At 40.7% G+C, this 23,769-nt stretch overlaps 1 protein-coding gene across 1 annotated transcript in view; it reads left to right on the forward strand.

The window, feature by feature from the left end:
- The window catches only part of Rlf (RLF zinc finger), a 76,188-nt gene extending 53,564 nt beyond the window's left edge, over window positions 1-22,624 (forward strand). The window contains exons 6-8 of the mRNA XM_004665294.2: window positions 8,375-8,511; window positions 14,339-14,480; window positions 17,604-22,624. Coding sequence (XP_004665351.1) covers window positions 8,375-8,511; window positions 14,339-14,480; window positions 17,604-22,223 — 4,899 coding nt within the window. The 3' untranslated portion in view covers window positions 22,224-22,624. The remainder of the gene's footprint in view (window positions 1-8,374; window positions 8,512-14,338; window positions 14,481-17,603) is intronic.
- The last annotated feature ends 1,145 nt before the right edge of the window (window positions 22,625-23,769 follow it).

Consider the following 23,769-nt stretch of genomic DNA (forward strand, 5'->3'; position numbering starts at 1 on the left):
CTTCTTTCCAGCACTATGATACCTTCTGAGTCATTCCAAAGTCACTGCCATCTGAAAAGAGAAGATTCTCTATCCAAAGTGAGAGTAACGTTAATATAAGGATATAAATATTAAGAGAAGTGCTTACTAGGCAGTTTGATAAGCATAATATGTACATTTTTCCAGACATCAGCAGATGTTAACACCCCTAGGGCTCATGACTACTCCTGTTTTAAGTTTTCATTATCAGGGATGTGTTTCCCCCCGTGGAGCGGGCCTCCAGTCCAACTGGAGGGCAGTTGGTTTCCACCATGACAGACATGCCACTATTGCACCCATTGGCTCATTTGGCCTGGCTGGTCAATTATAAAGTTTGCAATGTCCACTGTTCAGTATCTTTACTGGTGGTATCGCTTTCTCCCATTGAACTACATGTAGAATGGCTTCTTCCAGCTTTCTGTCAGCTGGTCTACATGGAGGAGGTTATCAGCTCAATTCCAGCGAGATTTCTCAGTGGCACACACCTTTAATCCCAGCACTTGGGAGGCAGAGGTAGTTGGATTGCCATGAGTTCAAGGCCACCCATAGCAAATTCCAGGTCAGCTTGGGCTAGAGTGAGACTGTACCATGAAAAACCAAAAAAAGGGTGGGGGACCTTGTTTTCAAAGCATGCTGGCCTGGGTACAATTCCCAGAGACCCATGTAAACCAGACATAAAAAAGTAGCTTGTGCTTCTGGAGGTCATTTGCAGCACCAAGAGGCCCTGTTGTGTCCCCCTTCACACACATGTATAAATAAATAAATAAATAATACAGAAAATAAGTAAAAATGTATCACTGATTTTTAAAATACTATAAGGGGGGAGTCCATTTCCATTTAACAAATGGAGAAACTAGCCCAGAGAAATTGTATAACCTGCCAAGGGTCGCATGGCTAGCACAGCTGTGGAGCTAGGAAAAGAATCAACACCATAAAATTTTTGTACAAGATTATCTTACCCAGCAGCTGTCTATAATGGTCTTAAACATCATATAATGCTGCCCTTGCATTGCCTCTGATATTAGAGATCACAGAATTTTAGGATGTTTGTTTTGCTAGCATTTTTATCACAATTTATTCCTTTAATCAGCACCTTCTTACTGTCTTTCTTTTTTATTGCCCAGACACCGAATACTCGTATGCACAAGAATGTGTCTAGCTTTTTTTTTTTTTTTTTTAAGGCAGGGTCTCACTCTAGTCCAGACTGACTTGCAACTCATTCTGTAGCCAGCCTGGCCTCAAGCCTACGGCAGTCCTCCTGCCTCGGCTTCCCCAGTGCTGGGATTAAAGGTGTGCATCACCACACCCAGCTGACTTTTTGCATTTTATATTCTATCAAAGAAAACAGATACTAATCAGTTGCTCCACTAATGTTTGAGTTGTAATTGAGAAAAGGCATGGTGACCCATGTCTGTAATCCCAGCAGTTCATAGACTGATTTAGGAGGATTGTGAGTTTGAAACTAGCCAGGGCTACATAGTGCCACCAACTCAAGAAATTGCATTGGTGGGCTGGAGAGATGGCTTAGCGGTTAAGGCACATGCCTGTGAAGCCTAAGGAACCAGGTTTGATTCTCCATGTCCCATGTAAGCCAGATGCACATGGTGGCACATGCATCTGGAGTTTGTTTGCAATGGCTAGAAGCCTTGGTGCACCCCTTCTCTCCCTCTCTCTCTCTGTCTCTCTCTCTCTCTCTCTCTCTCTCTCACAAATAAATTTTTAAAAATGAAGTTGTGATTAATGTTACAGAGGAATGTGTTTAATGAAGATCCTGAAGATACACACTTAGAATTCCATGAGAGAATGGTGTTTGAGCAAAGTTTAGAGAAAAGTTAAACATAGATAACACTCTGGAGTGCTGAGCTGCATCTCCTTTGCAGTGATGGTGATTCCTGTTGTGAATATATATCATTTGGTTTCATGAGGTAGGGTCTCAATATAGCCCAGGCTGACCTGGAATTCACTATGTAGTCTCAGGGTGGCCTTGAACTCACAGCAGGCAAGGCAGGCAGTCTCCTACCTCGGGCTCTCAAGTGCTGAGATTAAAGGCATGTGCCGCCACGCCCAGCTTCTGTCCTGAATATTTGATCCTCAGTACAGTTGATATTTGTGATTCTGAGAGAGCAGTGCAATCGATAATATATATGTGTATATATGTATTTAATTGCTGCAACAGGGCTCAAGAGATGGCTCAGAAGTTAAAGGCTTGCCTGCAAAGCGTAACCACCCAGGTTTGACTCCTTGGTACCCACGTAGACACAGATGCACAAAGTAGGGAGGCCCTGCCATGCCCATTCTCATTCATTCTGTCTCTCTGTTTCTGCTTGCAAATAATTTGTTTTGTTTTGTTTTTTTGAGGTAGGGTCTTGCTCTACTCAGGCTGACCTGGAATTTATTATGTACTCTCAGGGTTGCCTCAAACTATGGGAAATCTTCCTACCTCTGCTACCTGAGGACTGGGATTGAAGGCATGTGCCACCACGCCCAGCTTAAATAAACATATTTTTAATTTAAAAAATATGTTATTTATTTACTTGACAGGGGAGGAGAGAGAATGGGTGTGCCAGGGTCTCCAGCCTCTGCAAACAAATTCCAGGTGCGTGTGCCCCCTTGTGCATCTGGCTTACATGGGTTTTGGGGAATTGAACCTGAATCCTTTGGCTTTGCAGGCAAACACCTTAACCGCTAAGCCATCTCTCCAGCATTTAAATATTTTTTTTTGTTTTTTTTTTTTAATTTTTAAATTTTTATTAACATTTTCCATGATTATAAAAAATATCCCATGGTAATTCCCTCCCTCCCCACCCCCACACTTTCCTCTTTGAAATTCCATTCTCCATCATATTACCTCCCCATTACAATCATTGTAATTACATATATACAATATCAACCTATTAAGTATCCTCCTCCCTTCCTTTCTCTTCCCTTTCTGTCTCCTTTTTAACTTTCTGGCCTCTGCTACCAAGTATTTTCCTTCTCAGGCAGAAGCCCAATCATCTGTAGCTAGGATCCACATATGAGAAAGAACATGTGGCGCTTGGCTTTCTGGGCCTGGGTTACCTCACTTAGTATAATCCTTTCCAGGTCCATCCATTTTTCTGCAAATTTCATAACTTCATTTTTCTTTACCGCCGAGTAGAACTCCATTGTATAAATGTGCCACATCTTCATTATCCACTCATCAGTTGAGGGACATCTAGGCCGGTTCCATTTCCCAGCTATTATAAATTGAGCAGCAGTAAACATGGTAGAGCATGTACTTCTAAGGAAATGAGATGAGTCTTTTTGATATATGCCTAGGAGTGTTATAGCTGGGTCATATGGTAGATCAATCTTTAGCTGTTTTAGGAACCTCCACACTGTTTTCCACAATGGCTGGACCAGATTGCATTCCCACCAGCAGTGCAGAAGGGTTCCTCTTTTTCCACATCCCCGCCAACATTTATGATCATTTGTTTTCATGATGGTGGCCAATCTGACAGGAGTGAGATGGTATCTCAATGTAGTTTTAATCTGCATTTCCCTGATGACTAGTGACGTAGAACATTTTTTTAGATGCTTATATGCCATTCGTATTTCTTCCTTTGAGAATGCTCTATTTAGCTCCATAGCCCTTTTTTTTTTTTTTTTTTTTTTTTTTTGGTTTTTCGAGGTAGGGTCTCACTCTGGTCCAGGCTGACCTGGAATTAACTCTGTAGTCTCAGAGTGGCCTTGAACTCACGGAGATCCTCCTACCTCTGCCTCCCGAGTGCTGGGATTAAAGGCGTGTGCCACCATGCCTGGCCATAGCCCATTTTTTGATTGGCTTGTTTGATTCCTTATTATTTAACTTTTTGAGTTCTTTGTATGTCCTAGATATTAATCCTCTATCAGATATATATCTGGCGAAGATTTTTTCCCATTCTGTAGGTGCTTCTTTGTTTTTTTCACTGTGTCCTTTGCAGTGCAAAATCTTTGTAATTTCATGAAGTCCCAGTGATTAACCTGTGGTTTTATTGCCTGAGCAATTGGCGTTGTATTCAGAAAGTCTTTGCCAAGACCAATATGTTGAGGGGTTTCCCCCACTTTTTCCTCTAGCAGTTTCAGAGTTTCAGGTCTGATGTTAAAGATCTTTAATCCATTTGGACTTAATTCTTGTGCATAGCGAGAGAGAAGAATCTATTTTCATCCTTCAAAAGATATATATCTAGTTTTCAAAACACCATTTGCTGAAGAGGCTGTCTCTTCTCCAATGAGTATTTTTGGCATTTTTATCGAATATCAGGTGGCTATAGCTACTTGGGCTTACATCTGGGTCCTCTATTCTGATCTACATGTCTGTTTTTGTGCCAGTACCATGCTGTTTTTGTTACTATGGCTCTGTAGTATAGGTTAAAATCAGGTATGGTGATACCACCAGCCTTATTTTTGTTGCTCAGTATTATTTTAGATATTCGAGGTTTTTTGTGATTCCAAATGAATTTTTGGATTGTTTTCTCTATTTCCATGAAGAAAGCCTTTGTAATTTTGATAGGTTTTGCATTAAATGTGTAGATTGCTTTTGGTAAGATTGCCATTTTCACAATATTGATTCTTCCAACAAGGGATGTTTCTCCACTTTCTAGTGTCTTCTGCAATTTCTCTCATGAGTGTTTTAAAGTTCTCATTGTAGAGATTCTTTACTTCCTTGGTTGGGTTTATTCCAAGGTACTTTATTTTTTTTGATGCAATTGTGAATGGGAGTGATTCTCTGATTTCATCCTCTGTGTGTTTGTTGTTAGCATATATGAAGGTTACTGATTTCTGTGTATTTATTTTGTATCTACTACATTTTGTATCTGCTACATTGCTGTAGGTTTTGATCAGCTCTAACAGTTTGCTAGTAGAGTCTTTAGGGTCCTTTGGCTTTGCAGGCAAACACCTTATCCGCTAAGCCATCTCTCTCTCCAGCATTTAAATATTTTTAAAAAATTAAGTTACCACCACAAATAAACAATTAACACTTGCATCATATTTTGCATTTGGCTTACATTGGCTTGGGACTTGAACCTGTGTCAGAAAGCTTTGCAATCAAGTACCTTTACCCACAGAGCCTTATCCCTGCCCCTTTATAAACTATTTATTAAGACAGAAATGATAGACTGAGAGGTTCACTTTTAAAGGTACAATTCTGGGGGCTGGGATGAGGTTCCGTGGGAAGAGTGCCTGCTTAGCATTCACGAAGACCCAAGTTTAATCTCCAACACTGCATAAACTTTAGTGTGGTCGCACTAGATGTAGAGGAAGAAGAATCAGAAATTTAAGGTCATCCTCAGCTACATTGCAAGCTTGAGGCCAGCCTGAGGTACAAGAGACGATCTCACACCTCCTCCACCACCAAAAAATGGGTCCACTGGGCATGGTGGCACACGCCTTTAATCCCAGTACTCAGGAGACAGAGGTAGGAGGATCATGGTGAGTTCAAGGCTACCCTCAGACTACATAGTGAAACCCTACCTTGAAAAACCAAAAAAAAACCAAAAAACAAAAAACGTGGGTCCATTGTTTTAATTTCATATTTGATTAGTTAGTGTATTTTTCAAGGTAGGGTCTTGCTTTAGCCCATGTTGGCCTGGAATTCACTTAGTAACCCAGACTGTCCTCAATCTAACAGTGATCCTTTCTACCTCTGCTTCCTGAGTGCTGGATTGAAAGGCGAGTACCACCATACCTGGCTTTTTTTTCCCCCCATTTGGAAAGCAGAGACAATGAGAGGATCAAGGCCTCCTACCAGTGCAAATGGAACTCTAAGTACATGTACCACTAAAAATAAAAATATTTTTAAATAATTTATTTGTTCATTTGAGAGAGATTTGAGATTGAGTGAGAATGGGCTCTGGCCACTGCAAACAAACTCTGGGTGCATGTGTCTCCTTGTGCATCTGGTTTTACATGGGTACTGGGGGATTGAACCCAAGTCGTTAGGATTTGCAGACAAGTACCTTAACCACTGAGTCATCTCGCCAGCCCCCAGTTCTTTTTTATTATATATTTATTTTTAGGATAGAGCTTCGTGGGGCAGGCTGGCTTTGAACTCCATGTGTAGTCAAAGATGACAGAATTATTTGATTCTTTGCCTCCCAAATGCTGGGATTCTAGGTGTGGTCCACTATACCTGACCACTTTCTTTTTAGAGTAGAAAAAATACTTCTTCAAATGGAATGAATGAAAATAATACATTTCTTAAAAGTTTTTGATTGTGTAAACTCAGTGGTAGAGGTTTGCATGCACAAAGCCCTGCACTAAGTCCTGTCAGTACTGCAGACTCATAAGTGGGAGGTGAAGATGGGGATATCACTTTAGCCCAGAAATTCAAGACTAGCCTAAAAATAGTACTAGAAGGACTATATCTCAAAAAACAAAACAAGAAACAAAGACACATTTATGTGCTAGGTGTGGTGGCACACATCTTTAATCCCAGCACTTGGGAGGCAGAAGTGGGAGGATCACCTTGAGTTCCAGGCCCTGAGATTACAAGTAGAATTTCAGGTCAGCTTGAGCCAGAGGGATACCCTACCTCGAAAAAACAAACAAACAAAAACTCCTTAATTGTTTTCCTTAACCCTGTGAAAAAATGTTAATATAGTACTTGCCTATGAAAAGCCTAAGTAGGCCTGAAAGACTGCTTGAGAGTTCAGTCCCCTAACCCCCCATAAACAGCTGTGTGTGGCCATGAGTATCTGTGGCCCCAGGTCTGTAGTAGAGCACAGACCCATAAATTGCAGGAGCTCATTGAGGGCCATTGTGTTTTGGACACAGCAAGGCTTCAGGGATCAGTAATAGACTGACTCAAATAAGAATAGGCCTAAAGTGGTATACTCTAGCCACCACTGGTAAGTGCACAGGGTGCCACATAGGCACATATGTGTGCATGTACACACACACAATTTCTGAACTGACTTTTTTTTTTCTTGTTATGACTTTATTTTTAAGTTGTAGCTGTTTAAAAATATGTTTGTATCTTAACTTTCATACTAGGACTAAAAGTAAGCACCATTGCAATAATATAGTAGTCTGTTTGTCTAGATTTACCTTTACCAGTGAATTTCATTTTCTATAATTGTGGTAAGTAGATGTTTAGAGCCCTTTTGTTTCAGTTTGAAAAAATACTGTTTAGACAGCCAGCTAGCTACTCATGAGGCTGTGGTGAGAAGATTGCCTGAATCCACAAGTTTTGAGAGAAGGCTCTATAAAAACAACAAAATAAAAGCCTTCTCTTTAGCATTTCTTGTCAGACAGGTCTAGAGGTGATGACCCTTTCATCTTTTATTTGTTTGGGGAAGCCATTTCTTTCTTTCTGGTTTTTGAGGTAGGGTCTCACTCTAGCTCAGGCTGTCCTTGAACTCCCAGGATCCTCCTGCCTCTACCTCCCCAGCGCTGTTTTTTTGGTTTGTTGGTTGGTTGGTTGGTTTCTCAAGGTATGGTCTTGCTCTATCCCAGACTGACCTGGAATTTACTTTGTAGTCTCAGGGTAGCCTTGAACCGATGACAATCCTCCTACCTCTTCCTCCCAAGTTCCCTGGTGAGGTGCAATGGGCTGATTCTCTCCTTAGGATCTGCATCCATCTTTCCTTCCCTGGGAAGTACAGCATGGTTAGCCGTTGTCTTGACCGGAAGACCTCTGAACTGACTTCTTTAGGCCCACTAGCAGTAAGGAACCATGTATTTTACTGCCTAACTGGAGTGACTTGAATAAAATTAAAGAGCGTGATAGAATGCGGGGTGCAGTGGCATGTAATCCCAAGGGCTCAGGAGCCCAAGGCTTGAAAATTGCAACTTTGAGGCCTGCTGTGTCTCAAAATTTGAGTTTTAGGAGGAGCTGTGGATTGGCAGTGCTCTTGTTACTGTCCAATCTGCCCCCTTGCCATGTACTCAATGAACTTGTTTTCCTACTAAAAAACTTCTGGGCAGGGAGAGGAGTGGTTGGGAATGTAGCTCAGTTTTAGAGCATTGTTGAGACCCTGATTTCAATTACAGGAACTTGGGAAAAGAAAAAGATGAGGCTACTTCAAATGTAAATAACCAAGGTTACTGTGTATAATTTGGCTCACTTACATAGTAGCAATGTTCATGAGCAATTTTAAAAAAGATATCTTTATCTTTATAAATAGAGAAGATAGTAGAACTTCCTTGTGTCTGTTCCTTGCCTTTTAATAATTTGGTATGTATTTGTGTCATATTCACACTGTCTTATTCAATAGAAGAAAATTATATACCTATAATTAATTCTTGCCTGTCAATGATAAATTACCAAAGATTTAAAATGTTATAAAGAAATTTCACATTACAAAACAAAGTCACCATTTTATTTTTAACTTAGTTATCTCATTTTTGATAGATTGCAAAGGTCGACTGCAAAGAAGTTCTAGACATCATATGTAATATGGAATCTGAGGGTCAGGATAATACCGCATTTGTTCTTTGTACGACTTATCTTACCCACCAACTCCAAACAGCAAGTGTTTATTGTTCTTGGTAAGTATGCTTAGTTTGTATACATGTACTTTATTTGTTAGTACATCACATAATATTTAGGGTTTTATGTCCAGTTTAAGTCTTAATAAATTAAATGATGACATGTAAATAAAATTTTCCTTTCAAATGAAATCATTTAAATGACAAAAATCATTTAATCTAGTCAACAAAGTTTCCCTTGACTGGCCCATGGATGATTGTCCCATGATTAATAAATACTTGCTTTAAATATTTTTAGATTTCTCTCTTTTTTGGATGGAGGTGGGGTAGCAGTTTCAAGATAGGGTCTTGCTATAGTCCAGGCTGACCTGGAATTCACTATGTATTCTCAGGGTGGCCTCAAACTCAGGTGATCTCCTACCTTCCTACCTCTGCCTCCCAAGTGCTGGGTTTAAAAGCATGGACCACATAGCCCTGCTAAATTTATTTATTTATTTGAGAGAGATTGGGCACACCAGGGCCTCCTGCCACTTGCAGATAAACTCCAGACACTTAGGCCACTTTGTATATCTGGGTTTACGTGGGTATTGGGGAATTGAACCCTAGTCTAGAATGCTTTGCTAGCGAGCACCTTTAACTACTGAGCCATCTCCTCTGGCTCCAGTATATACCTTCTTCATTAAAAAATTAATTTAAGCCAGGTGTAGTGGTGCACCCCTTTAATCCCAGCACTCAGGAGGCAGAGGTATGAGGATCACTGTGAGTTCAAGGCCACCCTGAGACTACAGAGTGAATTCCAGGTCAGCCTGGGATGGATTGAAACCCTACCTCAAAAAAAAAAAAAAAAAAAAAAATAGGGTTGGAAGGATGGCTTAGCAGTTAAGGTGCTTGTCTGCAAAGCCAAAGGATCCAGGTTCAATTCCCCAGGACCCACATTATGCACAAGGGGGCGCACATGTCTGTAGTTCATTTGCAGTGGCTGGATGCCCTGGTGCGCCCATTCTCTCTCCCTCTTTCTGTGTCAAATAAATAAATAATAAAATATTTTTAAAATTGATTTATAAATTTATTTATTTTGAGAGGGAGACATAGACATAGAATGAATATGTGCACACCAGGGTCTCCTGTCATTGCAGATGAACTCCAGATATATGTGTTACTTTGTGTATCTGGCTCTGCATCAGTACTGGGGAATCATACCTAGTCCATCTGGCTTTGCAAGCAAGCACCATTAACTACTGAACCATTTCTCCAGACCTTATGCCTTTTTTCTTGTAGATGAAATGGTGTCAATATGAAACAAATAGGTATTGGATTATTTTCTCATTATTATTATTATTATTATTATTATTTGCTCATTATTATGTTCTGGTTATACCTTACTCTTCTCATTGTTTAGGCTTTCATTTAATTCAGTTGTTTGCTTATAGGGTGCTTATTAATTTCTTTTTTTCTTTCTTTTTTTTTTTTCTTTTTAAGAAAAAGGAGCAGTTATGGCCAGCCGTGGTGGCACACACCTTTAATCCCAGCACTCGGGAGGCAGAGGTGTAGGAGGATAGCCATGAGTTCAAGGCCACCCTGAGACTACATAGTTAATTCCAGGTCAGCCTGGACCAGAGTGATACCCTACCTTGAAAAACAAAAAAAGAAAGACAAGAAAAAGGAGCAGTTAATGCATGCATGTTTCTCTCTCTTTTGTCTCTTTTTTTCCACCCAAGGTAGGGTCTCACTTTAGCTCAGGCTGACCTGGAAGTCTCAGGGTGGCCTCGAACTCACAGCAATCCTCCTACCTCTGCCTCCCGAGTGCTGGGATTAAAGGTGTGCGTCACCACTCCTGGCTTTCTCTTTAGTCTTTTTTGTTTGTTTTTTCAAGGTATGTTCTCACTGTAGTAATCTTTGCATACATGAGGCAGTTGAAGATCATATTGATCAGAAAAATCTTAGGATTGCTCATGTTCAGAGTCTTATGACTGGAGTTGTAGAGCAGGGACTCAAGCCTGGTCATTTTGTGTGGAAGCAAAAAATGATGACATACATGAAACAAGTTGTTTAAATACCAGTACAATATTTTGTCACTAAATCAAGTAGATGGCCTTTTCATTAGTAATTGGAGATTGGCAGACTTACCTTCAGCAATTTAGTTCTGGATCATACCTCCATTTTTCTTGGTTATAGTTAAATTGATTTCATTGTCAATGGTGGAAAAATATCTGTGGTTACAAGTTGATTATCATTACAAAAAATAAAACTAGGGAGGTGTCCAAGTGGGTGAAGTGCTCTGCTCATCATGCAAGCAGGAGTGCCTGAGTTGGTTGTTTGGTTTTGTGTAGTTCTTCATAAAGGAGTTATAATCATCCAAGCTAAAAGTGGATCCTAAAATGGCTTTATTATACAAGGTGTGAGGCATTTAAATTCTTGGCCAGGGATAGAAGGGAAATTCTACTCATTGTGTGGAAATCCTCACGTAAGCTTCAGAGAACCTCGAGCACTAACCACCCATGAACCTTCAGCTAGTCATCCCTTAGCCAATCCAGTCTCTGTCAGGTACTGACATATGTTCTTGGGCTGGGTGTTGCATTGCAGTATGATTGCAGGCAAATTCCTTAAATGCCTTCACTAGTTTTTTTTTTTCTTTTTTAAATATAATCTTTAACAAATAATGATTTGAGGGGCTGGATGGATTGCTGAGCAGTTAGGCATTTGCCTGCAGAGCCAAAGGACCCAGGTTTGATTCCCCAAGACCCACATAAGCCAGATGCACAAGGGGCACATGCATCTGGATTTCATTTGCAGTGGCTAGAGGTGTGTCCATTCTCTATCTGTGTCTCTCCTCTCCCCTCCTTTCCCCTCCTCTCCCTCCCTCTCTCTGTCTCTCTCTCCCTCCCTCTCTCTCTCCCCTAGAAAATAAATAAATAAAATTCAAAAAGTTATTTTACAGAGAGAATGGGTGTGCAAGAGCCTCCAGCTGCTGCAAACAAACTCCTGATACATGGACTGCTTTGTGCATTTGGCTTTACAAGGTATTGGGGGATTGAACCCCAAGACTACCAGGCTTTGCAACAAAGCACCTTTAACCATTAAGCCATCTCTCTAGCCTTCTCCAACCCCCCTTTTTATTTTATTGTATTTATTTATTTATTTTGGTTTTTCGAGGTAGGGTCTCCTCTGGTCCAGGCTGACCTGGAATTAACTATGTAGTCTCAGGGTGGACTCTGGCAATCCTCCTACCTCTGCCTCCCGAGTGCTGGGATTATAGGCGTCCGCCACCACGCCTAGCTTTCCTTTTTTAAATAGTAACCCAGAGATTCCCTAGATTGAAGTAAAGGTCTTCCTTCCCTTTGTTTTATTCTTGTATGGATTTAATTCTCAATACCAGAAGCAGGTCATCACCCTTACTTACATTAGCAAAAGGCTCAAAAGAGTGGAGGATCTGTATAGAAGATATGATATTATTGTATTGGTTGGTTGAAATGGCACGTGGAATATGGTTGCAGGAGAAGATTGGTGGGAGAGATGGGTTGGTCCAAAAGCGAGGGTGAGGCACCTGAGTCTTCAGAAGCAGCTCAGTGGTTGGAAGGTGGGAGTAGGCTTGTATGTTTGAGGTAGAGTTATTGCTGTGTATCCCTGCTAGCCTAGTACACATTATATAGCCCAGTTGTGCTCAGAACTCAACAATTCTCCTGCCTCCAACTCTCAAGTGCTAGGATTATAGGTATGTGTCACTATGCCTTGCTCTGCATAATTATAAACATTGTTTATCATTTTATCTTCATAATCAAGTATAACTGATCAAACAGGATAGATTTTCTAAAATATTGGCTAAGGGCTGGAGAGATGGGTTAGCAGTTAGGCGCTTGCCTATGAAGCCTAAGGATCCTGGTTCAAGGCTCAATTCCTCAGGACCCACGTTAGCCAGATACACAAGGGGGCACATGCGTCTGGAGTTCTTTTGCAGTGGCTGGAAGCCCTGGCGCGCCCATTCGTATTCTCTCTTTCTCTCTTTCTGCTTCTTGCTCTCAAATAAATAAATATAAATTTTAAAATGGGCTAAAGAGATGGTTGAGTGCTTAAGGTACTTGCCTAAAAAGCCTAAGGAGCCGGGTTTGACTCCCCAGAACCCATGTAAGCCTTGAATTTATATATATTTATTTCATATATATATATATATGTATATATATGTATATATTTATTTATTTATTTACATATATCTTCTTAGAATGATCTATGTTGTAAAACTAAAATTAATAAAATATTAGCTTTTTTAAATTAAAAAACCTGAGAAATAGTTTTTTAAGATTTTTAAAAATCATTTTGTTGATTTGAGAGAGGAGTAGAGAGAGAATGGGCACACCAGAACCTCCTAACCACTGCAAACAAACTTCAGGCACATGTGCCACCTTGTGCATCTGGCTTTATGTGGGTACTGGGGAATTGAACCTGAGTCCTTTGGCTTTGCAAGCAAGCACCTTAACCACTAAGCCATCTGTCCAGCCCCAAGAAACAGTTTTTGAAAGCACAGTTGTACTTCAGCCACAATTCTGTTGTTTTTATTTCTCAGTTGTTTTTTGCTGTGGTTTTAATGCAAGGCCTCACTCTAGCCTAGGCTTATCTGAAACTCATTCTTGTAGTCTAGGCCAGCCTGAAATCATGGCATGCCTCCTACCCTCAGTCTCCTGAGTGCTGGGGCTGGGGTTACAAGCATGAACTACCACTGGTACATCCCCCTCTTTTTTAAATATTTTATTTCTCTCTTGGGATAAATAGATTATGAATGGGTGCCCCAGGGCCTCTAGCCACTGCAAACTAACTCCTGACACGTGTGCCTCCATGTACATCTGGCTTACATGGGTTCTAAATCTGGGTCCTTAGACTTCACCAGGCAAAGGCTTAACTGCTAAGCCATCTCTCCAACCCACCCCCCCCCCACCCTTGGCCACTGCCACCACCCTGTTAAAGCAGTAACATCCTCTTCTATCTTGTACTGTGACGTATTACCATTAGCATTTCTCTCCTTGGTGTTTTTGTGTTTCCAATTTTTTTTTTTTACTTGAATGTATTTGTTTAATTATTCCTTTCAGACTTTTCTTTGCTTCCATTATGAATGTTTGGGAATTCCTATGAGATTCAGGAGTGCTATTTTACTGATTTCATTAGTAATAGGACGTCTGGAAAATACAGGATGAAGTAGCATCATTACATTATAGAACAAGAAAGAACCCATAAAATTATTGTGCCATTAGGGTATTCACTGTATAGCTGTCTTTGGCAGTGTAGGGGTGTCAGTGGCCCTTGCTCAGTTAAGCAAGGCACAGTTGAACTTCGTAAGTATAATTAATTACCAATGTAAGGGTTTAAACCCTTTACACCAAGGTTGGATCTAAGTATGTTTTTAAAAATGCTATTATAAATTCCAGGTCAGCCTGGGCCAGAGTGAGACCCTACCTCGAAAAAAAAAAATGCTATCATAAAAGAAAAAAAATGTGACTTTTTAAAATATTTCCCTAGACACAAAGAAGAAAGAATCCACAGTTTTCAGAGAGGAATCTTAACCATCTTACCAATTCAGGAGGAAGCAGCTTTGAATTCAACAGCTTTTTGTTAATTTGTTGTTGTTGTTGTTTGTTCTTATGTCATCTTATTTTCATTAACCAAAGAAATAATGTTGCTGCCTGGCGTGGTGGCGCACGCCTTTAATCCCAGCACTCGGGAGGCAGAGGTAGAAGGATCACCACAAGTTCGAGGCCACCCTGAGAATACATAGTGAATTCCAGGTCAGCCTGAGCTAGAGTGTGGCCCTACCTCTAAAAAATAAAAAAGAAATAATGTTGTCAAGAGTGGAACAGCAGATACCCATTTAAATGTTTTAATGTGATCTTTTGTTTTGCAGGGAGCTGACTCTCTTTTGGAGTAAACTGCAGAGAAGACTCGACCCTTCTGTAGACATTTTTTTGGAGCGCTGTCGGCAGTTTGGTGTTATTGCTAAAACGCAGCAGCACTTGTTTTGCCTGATTAGAGTTATACAAACTGAAGTGAGTAGCTTACACTTTTATGCTAATTGTCTCTACAGAGAAGGTACAAGTAACTTCTCTAGGAATTAAATAAGGAAATGTAAAAGTAAAGAATTGGCCACATCTTAGGAATCTGTGCTTTTGGCCACTACATAGTAAGCCACTCTGCCTTATGGTCAGCTCTTCGATTGTGTTAATTCTCATTCCATTTCAGTTTTCCAGATAAGAAATTACCTTTCATATAATAAGCTTATCATTTCTAATTTCTGTTGTACTGTGGAGGGCCAAGATTCACCTGAAACACAGAAGGAAATGGGATCATGGTCATTTACCTTCACTTTGAGCTTTTGAAAATCCCATGTTCCTCATACATAGGGTTCCTTAAATTGAATTCAATTTTACACTCATTTCTATATTTGTGTTTCCTCTTAAAATTTGTGTTTGCAAGGTAGCATATGCATCTGGAGTTCGTTTGCAGTGGCTAGAGGCCATTCTCTCCCTATCTCTCTCTCATTCTCAATTTTTTTTTTTAATTTCTATTTTAGGTTGGTTTTGGCAGGGGAGGGATGTTGTTCTTTTGTTTTTGTTTTTCGAGGTAGGGTGACCTGTAATTCACTCTGTAGTCTCAGGATGACCTTGAACACACGGTGATCCTCCTTCCTCTGCCTCCCAAGTGCTGGGTCTAAAGGTGTGTGTCACCATGCCCGGCTTGTTCTTTTGAGAAAAAGATCTTACTGTGTAGCCCAGGCTGGCTTCAAACTCCCATCCTCCTTCCTCAGTGCTAAGTTTAGAGGTGTATGCTACCACACTTATCTTTAAATTCTTACTTTACCCAGCATCCCACCATTCTTTTTTGTTTGTTTGCTTTTCAAGGTAGGGTCTCACTCTTGCTCAGGCTGACCTGGAATTCACTTTGTAGTCTCATGGTGGCCTCAAAGTCACGGCGATCCTCCTAATTTGGCATCCCAAGGGTTGGGATTAAATGTATGTGTCACTGCGCCCAGCTCACTATTCTTAAATTCACATGCATTTTTGTTTGTTTTGGTTTTGGTTTCTCAAGGTAGGGTTTCACTCCATCCCAGGCTGACCTGGAACTCACTGTGTAGTCTCAGGCTGGCTTCAAACTCACAGCAACCCCCTACCTCAGCCTCCCAAGTGCTGAGATTAAAGGTGTGTGCCATCACTCTCAGGTCATTCATGTGTGTATGTATGTGTGTGCGTAAAAATCCTTTTGAATGTTTTTATTTGTTTGCAAAGGGAGAAAGAGCCTTGTGCAACTGGCTTTATGGGTGTACTGGGGGATCAAAGCTGGCTGTCAGGCTTTTCAAACAAGTGCCTTTAACAGATTCTGAGCCATCTCACCAGCCCACACTTACTATTTTTATATTTGGCACATAGGTAACTTTCTTGAGGGATAGGGGCTACTTTAATATATTAGAGTGCCATGAACTGATAGGATATTCCTATAATTCTAGCACATACCAAAACTTTATCTTGAAAACAACCACCTGGGCTGGAGAGATGGATTAACCTGCAAAGCCAACAGACTTGGCACAATTCCCCAGGACCCATGTAAGCCAGATGCACAAGATGGTGCATGCACCTGGAGTTCATTTGAAGCGGCTGGAGGTCCTGGCACACCCATTCTCTCCTTCCCTGTCTCCCTCCCTCCCTCTCAAATGAATAAAGTAAAAAAATAAAACAACCACCAGGAAAACATAATATATGCTATAAGATGGCTCACTTGGGACCTGAGTTCATGTCCTCAGAACATACATATGTAAAGCCACATGCTATATTGGTAATGGCTGTAATCCCAGTGCACCTATAGTGAGAAGTGAGCTGGAAAATAGGAAAAGCCTCTGAGAGCTTGAAGCCCAGTTAGTTTAGCAAGCATAGTGATGAACAGCGTGAGACCCTGTCTCGAGATGAAAGACAAAGACCAGAACCCAGGGTTCTCCTTTGACTTACACATGTACACACAGAAAAGTAAAGTAAAACCAATATACAGTGCTGTGTAACTAAAGATACTGTACAAAAGTACCCATCTTCAAGATTAGAGTGTCTAATCCTGCCTTTGTATGTTGAGACAAAAAGGATCTTTTTTTTTTTAATATATTTCATTTTTATTTACTTACTTATTTATTTGACAGAGAGAAAGAGGCAGAGAGAGTGAGAGAGAGAATGGGTGTGCCAGGGCCTCCAGCCACTGCAAATGAACTCCAGATACATGCACCACCCTGTACATCTGGCTTACATGGGTCCTGGGGAATCGAACCTGGGTCCTTTGGCTTTGCAGGCAAGTGCCTTAACCGCTAAGCCAACTCTCTCCAGTACCCTCTCCTTTATTTTTTTATTTTTTGAGATAGGTTCTCACTCTATCCCAGGCTGACCTGGTATTCACTATGTCGTCTCAGGGTGGCCTTGAACTAATGGCAGTCCTTCTATCTCTGCCTCCCAAGTGCTGGGATTAAAGACATGAGGCACCATGCCCAGTGACAAGAAGGATCTTAATGTCATTTGCTTCCTCACATCATGACAGATAATTGTGCTCCCAATACTTGGGAGGAAGTAGTTCAAGATAAGTCTGGGATGTCATAAAAATAAAAACACAACACAAAACAAAATGGAGCACTTGAAATAACTTAGTGGTAAAGATGCTTGCCTGCAAAATCTTAAGGCCCCAGGCTTGATTCCCCAGTTCCCATGGAAGCCAGATGCACAAAGTGGTACATGCATCTGGGAGTTTGTTTGCAGTAGCTGGAAGCCCTAGCATACACATTCTCTCTATATATCTGCCTCTTCCTCTCTCAAATACATAAATTTTTAAAAGAAAATCCCAAAAATGAAACAAAATGTAATTTTAATCTGCATGAAGAACTATTTAGTAACTCTTAAAACATTTTGTTGCGGGGTATTTTGCAGTGCAGGGAAGAATTTTGTTGTTTTTGAAGTTCCAATTCACTATGTGTCCCAGGCTGGCCACTTGTAATCCTCCTGCCTCAGCCTCCCAAGTGCTGGGATTATAGACATGTGCCAAAAGCTCTAGAATTTTTGAGAATTAAAGTAAAATTTCAGTGGAGGAAGTTAGTATAATCTCTTTATGTGTGAAGAAATGACTTTTATTTCCCCTTTTCATTACAGGCACAAGATGCTGGCCTTGGCGTGTCCATTTTACTGTGTGTCAGAGCTCTTCAACTCAGATCAAGTGAAGATGAGGAAATGAAGGCATCAGTTTGTAAAACAATTTCCTGTCTCTTACCAGAAGATTTGGAAGTTAGAAGAGCCTGTCAGCTTACAGAATTTTTAATTGAACCCACTTTGGATGGATTTAATATGCTAGAAGAACTATATTTGCAACCAGATCAAAAATTTGATGAAGAAAATGCACCTGTTCCAAATTCTCTCCGATGTGAGCTCTTACTAGCTTTAAAAGCCCATTGGCCCTTTGATCCTGAATTCTGGGACTGGAAAACATTAAAACGACACTGCCACCAGCTTCTAGGACAAGAAGCTTCAGATTCTGACGATGATTTAAGTGGCTGTGAAATGTCTTTCAATGACACAGATGTCTTGGAGTCATTTCTCAGTGACTATGATGACAATAAAGAAGATAAACAATACAGAAGAAGAGATTCAGCTGATCAACAGAAGGAAAAAAGAGACAAAAAACCCATTGGTTCCTCTGAAAGATACCAGCGGTGGCTTCAGTACAAATTTTTCTGTCTGTTGTGTAAGCGGGAATGTATAGAGGCCAGGATTCTTCATCATTCTAAGATGCATATGGAAGATGGAATTTATACCTGTCCAGTTTGTATTAAAAAGTTCAAGAGAAAAGAGCTATTTGTCCCTCATGTGATGGAGCATGTTAAAATGCCACCAAGCAGAAGAGACCGCCCTAGAAAGAAATTACTATTGAAAGGCTGTCAAAAGGGTATTTATCCCAAGAGTCCCTCTGGAAGTCTGGAACAAAATCAGTCATTGAGTGAACAAGCCAAAGGAGAATCTCATGAATATGTCACATTCAGCAAATTAGAAGATCGCCACCTACAAGACAGAGATTTGTACCCATGTCCTGGCACAGACTGTTCCCGTGTATTTAAACAGTTTAAATATTTAAGTGTGCATCTTAAAGCTGAACACCAAAATAATGATGAAAATGCCAAGCACTATTTGGATATGAAAAATAGAAGAGAAAAGTGTACTTACTGTCGAAGACATTTTATGTCTGCTTTTCACCTGCGAGAGCATGAGCAAGTGCACTGTGGTCCTCAGCCTTATATGTGTGTGTCTATAGACTGCTATGCAAGGTTTGGATCAGTGAATGAACTACTTAATCATAAACAAAAACATGATGATCTTCGTTACAAATGTGAACTAAATGGCTGTAATATTGTTTTCAGTGACTTGGGACAGCTTTACCACCATGAAGCACAACACTTTAGGGATGCATCCTACACATGCAACTTTGTTGGCTGTAAAAAGTTCTATTATTCCAAAATAGAATTCCAGGATCACCTTTCTATGCATAATGTTGAAGGTTCAAATGGAAACAGAAAGAAGTCACTGACTCTTGAGGAGAAGCAAGGTCGTGTGGGCCAGCCCTGTCTACCTAGCCAAGTGGACAAGTCCCATTCACCTGAGAATCTTCTCTTCTGCTCGGGGTCAGCCAGTTCTCAGATTGATACTGCAGAAACACTGAAAGAAAACAGTGACAGTAACTCTAGTGATCAGTTAAGTCACAGCTCTTCAGCTTCAGTGAATGATGAGTTAATAGACACACTGGACCACACTGAAACCATGCAGGATATATTATTACCTCATGAGAAAGTCTTTGTGGCCTCCAGTTTAAAAGAAAAATGTCCCAATGTGGCCGTTTGTTTTGATGGGACTAAGTTTACCTGTGGTTTTGATGGCTGTGGTTCCACTTACAAAAATGCTCGAGGGATGCAGAAGCACCTGCGCAAGGTGCATCCATACCATTTCAAACCAAGAAAGACAAAGACAAAAGACCTCTTGCCCTGTGTGGGCAACGAGCAAAGTCCGGCTGCTGACAAGTTTGACGTAGAGCCTAAACCCAGCTCAGATACAAACAGTGACTCCCCAGACGAAGGTCTGGACCACAGCATTCATACCAAGTGCAAACGAGAACATCGAGGTTATTCCTCAGAACCTTCCATTTGTGCTTCTAAAAGGCCATGTACAGAGGATACTATGTTGGAACTTCTCTTACGGTTAAAACACTTAAGCTTGAAAAACTCAATAGCACATGGATCTTTCTCAGGGTCATTGCCAGGGTACCCATCCAGTGGTGCTAAGTCCCTTCAGTCAGTTTCGTCTATCTCAGACCTTCATTTTCAGAATCAAGATGAAAATGTGCCAAGTCAATATCTTGCACAATTGGCAGCTAAGCCTTTTTTCTGTGAGCTTCAAGGATGCAAATACGAATTTGTGACCAGGGAGGCTTTGCTAATGCACTATCTTAGAAAGCATAATTATTCAAAAGAAAAGGTCCTTCAGTTAACCATGTTTCAGCATCGGTATTCCCCATTCCGGTGTCATATTTGCCAAAGGTCATTTACCAGAAAAACACACCTTAGGATTCATTATAAAAATAAACATCAAATTGGCATTGACAGAGCATCACACAGACTGTTGGACAATGAAAAATGTGATCATGAAGGCCCATGCTCAGTAGACAGATTAGAAGGTGATTGTTCTGCAGAACTTGGTGGTGATCCCAATGGTAACTCTGAGAAGACACAGTGTCATTCTAAAAAAGATGATTGCAGTTCAGAAACAGACTTAGAGTCATCTTGTGAAGAAACAGAAAGTAAGACATCTGAGATTTCATCACCAATAGGCAGCCATAGAGAAGAAGGAAGAGAGGGGCGAGGTAGCAGGCGAACTGTTGCTAAAGGAAATTTGTGCTATATTTTAAATAAGTACCACAAACCATACCATTGTATACATAAAGGTTGCAATTCCTCATTCACCAATCTAAAAGGCTTGATACGCCACTACAGAACTGTTCATCGGTACAACAAAGAACAGTTATGTTTAGAAAAGGACAAAGCAAGAACCAAAAGGGAACTTGTAAAATGTAAAAAGATATTTTCTTGCAAATACAAGGAATGTAACAAACGCTTCCTGTGTTCCAAAGCCCTTGCTAAACACTGTAGTGATGCTCATAACCTAGACCACATCGAAGAGTCTAAAGTTCTTTCTGAAGCAGAATCTGCAGCACGGTTTTCTTGTAACCAGCCTCAGTGCCCTGCTATTTTTTATACATTTAGTAAGTTGAAACACCACTTGATGGAACAGCACAATATTGAAAGAGAAATACATACAGATTATGAAATTCATTGTAATCTTAATGGCTGTGGCCAAATTTTTACCCATCGCAGTAACTACTCACAACATGTATATTACCGACATAAGAACTATTACGATGATCTGTTCAGAAGCCAGAAAGTAGCAAATGAGAGGCTACTAAGGAGTGAAAAGGTATGTGAAACAACTCTCACTCAGGAGCAGGAACAGCAGACTACCAGGAGGTCATTTAATGCTAAAGCCAAAAAATGTGGCTTAATCAAAGACAAGAAAGCTCCAATTAGTTTTAAAACAAGAGCTGAAGCCCTCAGTATGTGTGTAGAGCACTCTGAGCACACACAGTTCCCATGCATGGTTGAAGGATGCTTATCTGTGGTGAAGTTGGAGAGCAGCATAGTGAGGCATTACAAACGCACCCATCAGATGAGTAGTGCCTACTTAGAGCAACAGATGGAAAATCTTGTTGTTTGTGTTAAGTACGGTACTAAAATTAAAGAGGAACCCCCTTCAGAAGCAGAGCCCTGCATAAAGAAAGAAGAAAATAGTAGCTGTGAACCCGAGCACACACAGTGCAGCCATTCCCCGGGGGACAGCACTGTGCCCCTACAGAATGCGGATTCCTCCTATTCTGGGGAAAGAGATGGGGCTCAGGAAGGGTGTACAGAGAGCAACCCAGTGTTTGATGCAGACACTCTGCTCTACCGGGGAACTTTGAAATGTAACCATAGTTCAGAAACCACTTCTTTGGAACAGTGTAATTCAGGTCAGTCTCCTTTCTGTAAAATAGAAAATTCCATACCTGATCCCAGTGGGACTGAAAATGGTACTTATTTCACAAGTTTCCAGCTGCCTTTACCACGGATCAAAGAAGAACCTGAGGAGCCAAGTTCAGGGCAAGAAAACACTGTTAAAAATTCAGTTCATGTCCCAAAAGAGAATGTTAGGAAGCATTCACAGCCCAGGTCGTTTGATTTGAAGACTTACAAACCTATGGGATTTGAATCTTCATTTCTGAAATTTATTCAGGAAAGTGAAGAGAAAGATGATGATTTTGATGATTGGGAGCCTTCAGAGCACTTAACATTAAGTAATTCCTCACAACCCAGTAATGACTTAACAGGGAATGTTGTGGCAAATAGTAAGGTAAACAACAGTGACCCTGACGTTGACATACCTCAACCCTCCAGTGACTCTCCAATTCATGAGAACTTGACTGCACCTTTAATAGTAGCTGAAGCGACAGCAGTTCCTTCCCTGGAAAATCTAAGGGTGGTATTGGACAAAGCATTAACAGACTGTGGAGAGCTTGCCTTAAAACAACTGCATTATCTTCGGCCAGTAGTTGTCCTTGAAAGATCTAAGTTTTCCACACCAATTTTAGACTTATTTCCAACTAAAAAGACAGATGAGCTTTGTGTAGGAAGTTCCTAAATAGCAATTTTGTTCTAGAAGCAGACTAGCTCCAACACTGCAACATGGGGACAGTTGCCAACATGAACAAAGGCTGAGAACCAGCCACACTGTTGTTTAGGGTAGAGTAGGCTGTGTATTTACATGAATGTATCATATCTATGTCAGCAGTATTGGCTGAGTCCATTAGCTCTCCAGTTGGTATACTGATTGGTTTTTTTTTGTTGTTGTTTATTAAAAAAATGGAACTGTACTCTTGTTTGGTGCTAATTAATACATCAAAATATACTGGGGCTTCCTTTTTCAAATTAAGTGTGCATGATTGTATATGGAACAAATACTAAGGTCCCAGGGTGGGAGGGCTAGGGAAAGGGATATGAAGTTCTTACTTGACTTGAATGTGCACCTGTGGGTGCTTTGTGTAATATATTGTATACTACAGCATCTTATATTTTTTGAGTTGAGTTTCAATAAATTACAGTTTTTCACCCATTTCTTGTTTACTCAGTATAATGAATTTTTGTGCCACATGTAAACTGGAATTGACATGTGTTTTGTGGAATGTGCACTCATATCTTGTCCAGGGTTTTTTTTTTTTTTTTGCGCCCTCCCCCCACCCCCCAACAAGTAGGGTCTCACTCTAGCCCAGGTTGACCTGGAATTCATTATGTAGTCTCAGGGTGGCCTCAAACTCACAGTGATCCTCCTACCTCTGCCTCCCAAGTGCTGGGATTAAAGGTGTGCGCCACCTTGTCTGGCCTTGTCCTGAAATTTTTGTGGAAGCTGTAGCCCTGGAATTCAGGTTGTTCCCTTAGGAGGAAGTATAGATGACGACCAGGTAGCCAAGTGGGAATGCCAGGCACCAAGGGCATAGCAGACACAGAGCATATTTTCAGGAAGCTACACAAAATTTAACATGTTAGAAATAAAAGGGATGGGGTTATGTAAAGATAGGCAGGAACTAGGGGAGGAAATGGATGTTTAGGAAGAAGATAGCTGATTCTGGTCTTGTTCTTTGTTTCTCAGTGCACTGAACAATGGGTGGGATTTTTTGTTTGCCTGGTTTGGTTTATTTCCAAAAAAGTTTGTGTTATGTGTACACACATCAAGGCCTCTTGCCACTGCAAACAAGCATAAAACAATTATGGCATTTTTTCTTTTTTTTTTTTTTTAGTTTTTCAACATAAGGTCGTGCTAGTCTCAGGCTGGCCTTAAATTCACCTCCATCCTCTTACCTGTGCCTCCTGAGTGCTGGGATTAAAAGCGTGCACCACCACGCCCAGCTCTACCACTTTTTGTTTTAGCTTTATATGGGTGATTTGGGAATTGAACCCTGACCTGCAGGCTTTGCAAGCAAGTACCTTTAATTGCTGTACCATCTTGCCAGCCTCAGATTTGGTTTCTTGTTTTGTTTTCTGAGGTAGGGTCTTTCTTTCTAGCCCAGGCTGACTTGGAATTCACTATGTAGTCTCAGGGTGGCCTTGGAATTCACAGCAATCCTCCTACCTCTGCCTCCTGAGTGCTGGGATTAAAGCTGTGTGCAACCACACCCAGTTCAGATTTGGTT

The sequence above is a fragment of the Jaculus jaculus genome, chromosome 5, assembly GCF_020740685.1.
Source record: "Jaculus jaculus isolate mJacJac1 chromosome 5, mJacJac1.mat.Y.cur, whole genome shotgun sequence".
Lineage (NCBI taxonomy): Eukaryota > Metazoa > Chordata > Mammalia > Rodentia > Dipodidae > Jaculus > Jaculus jaculus.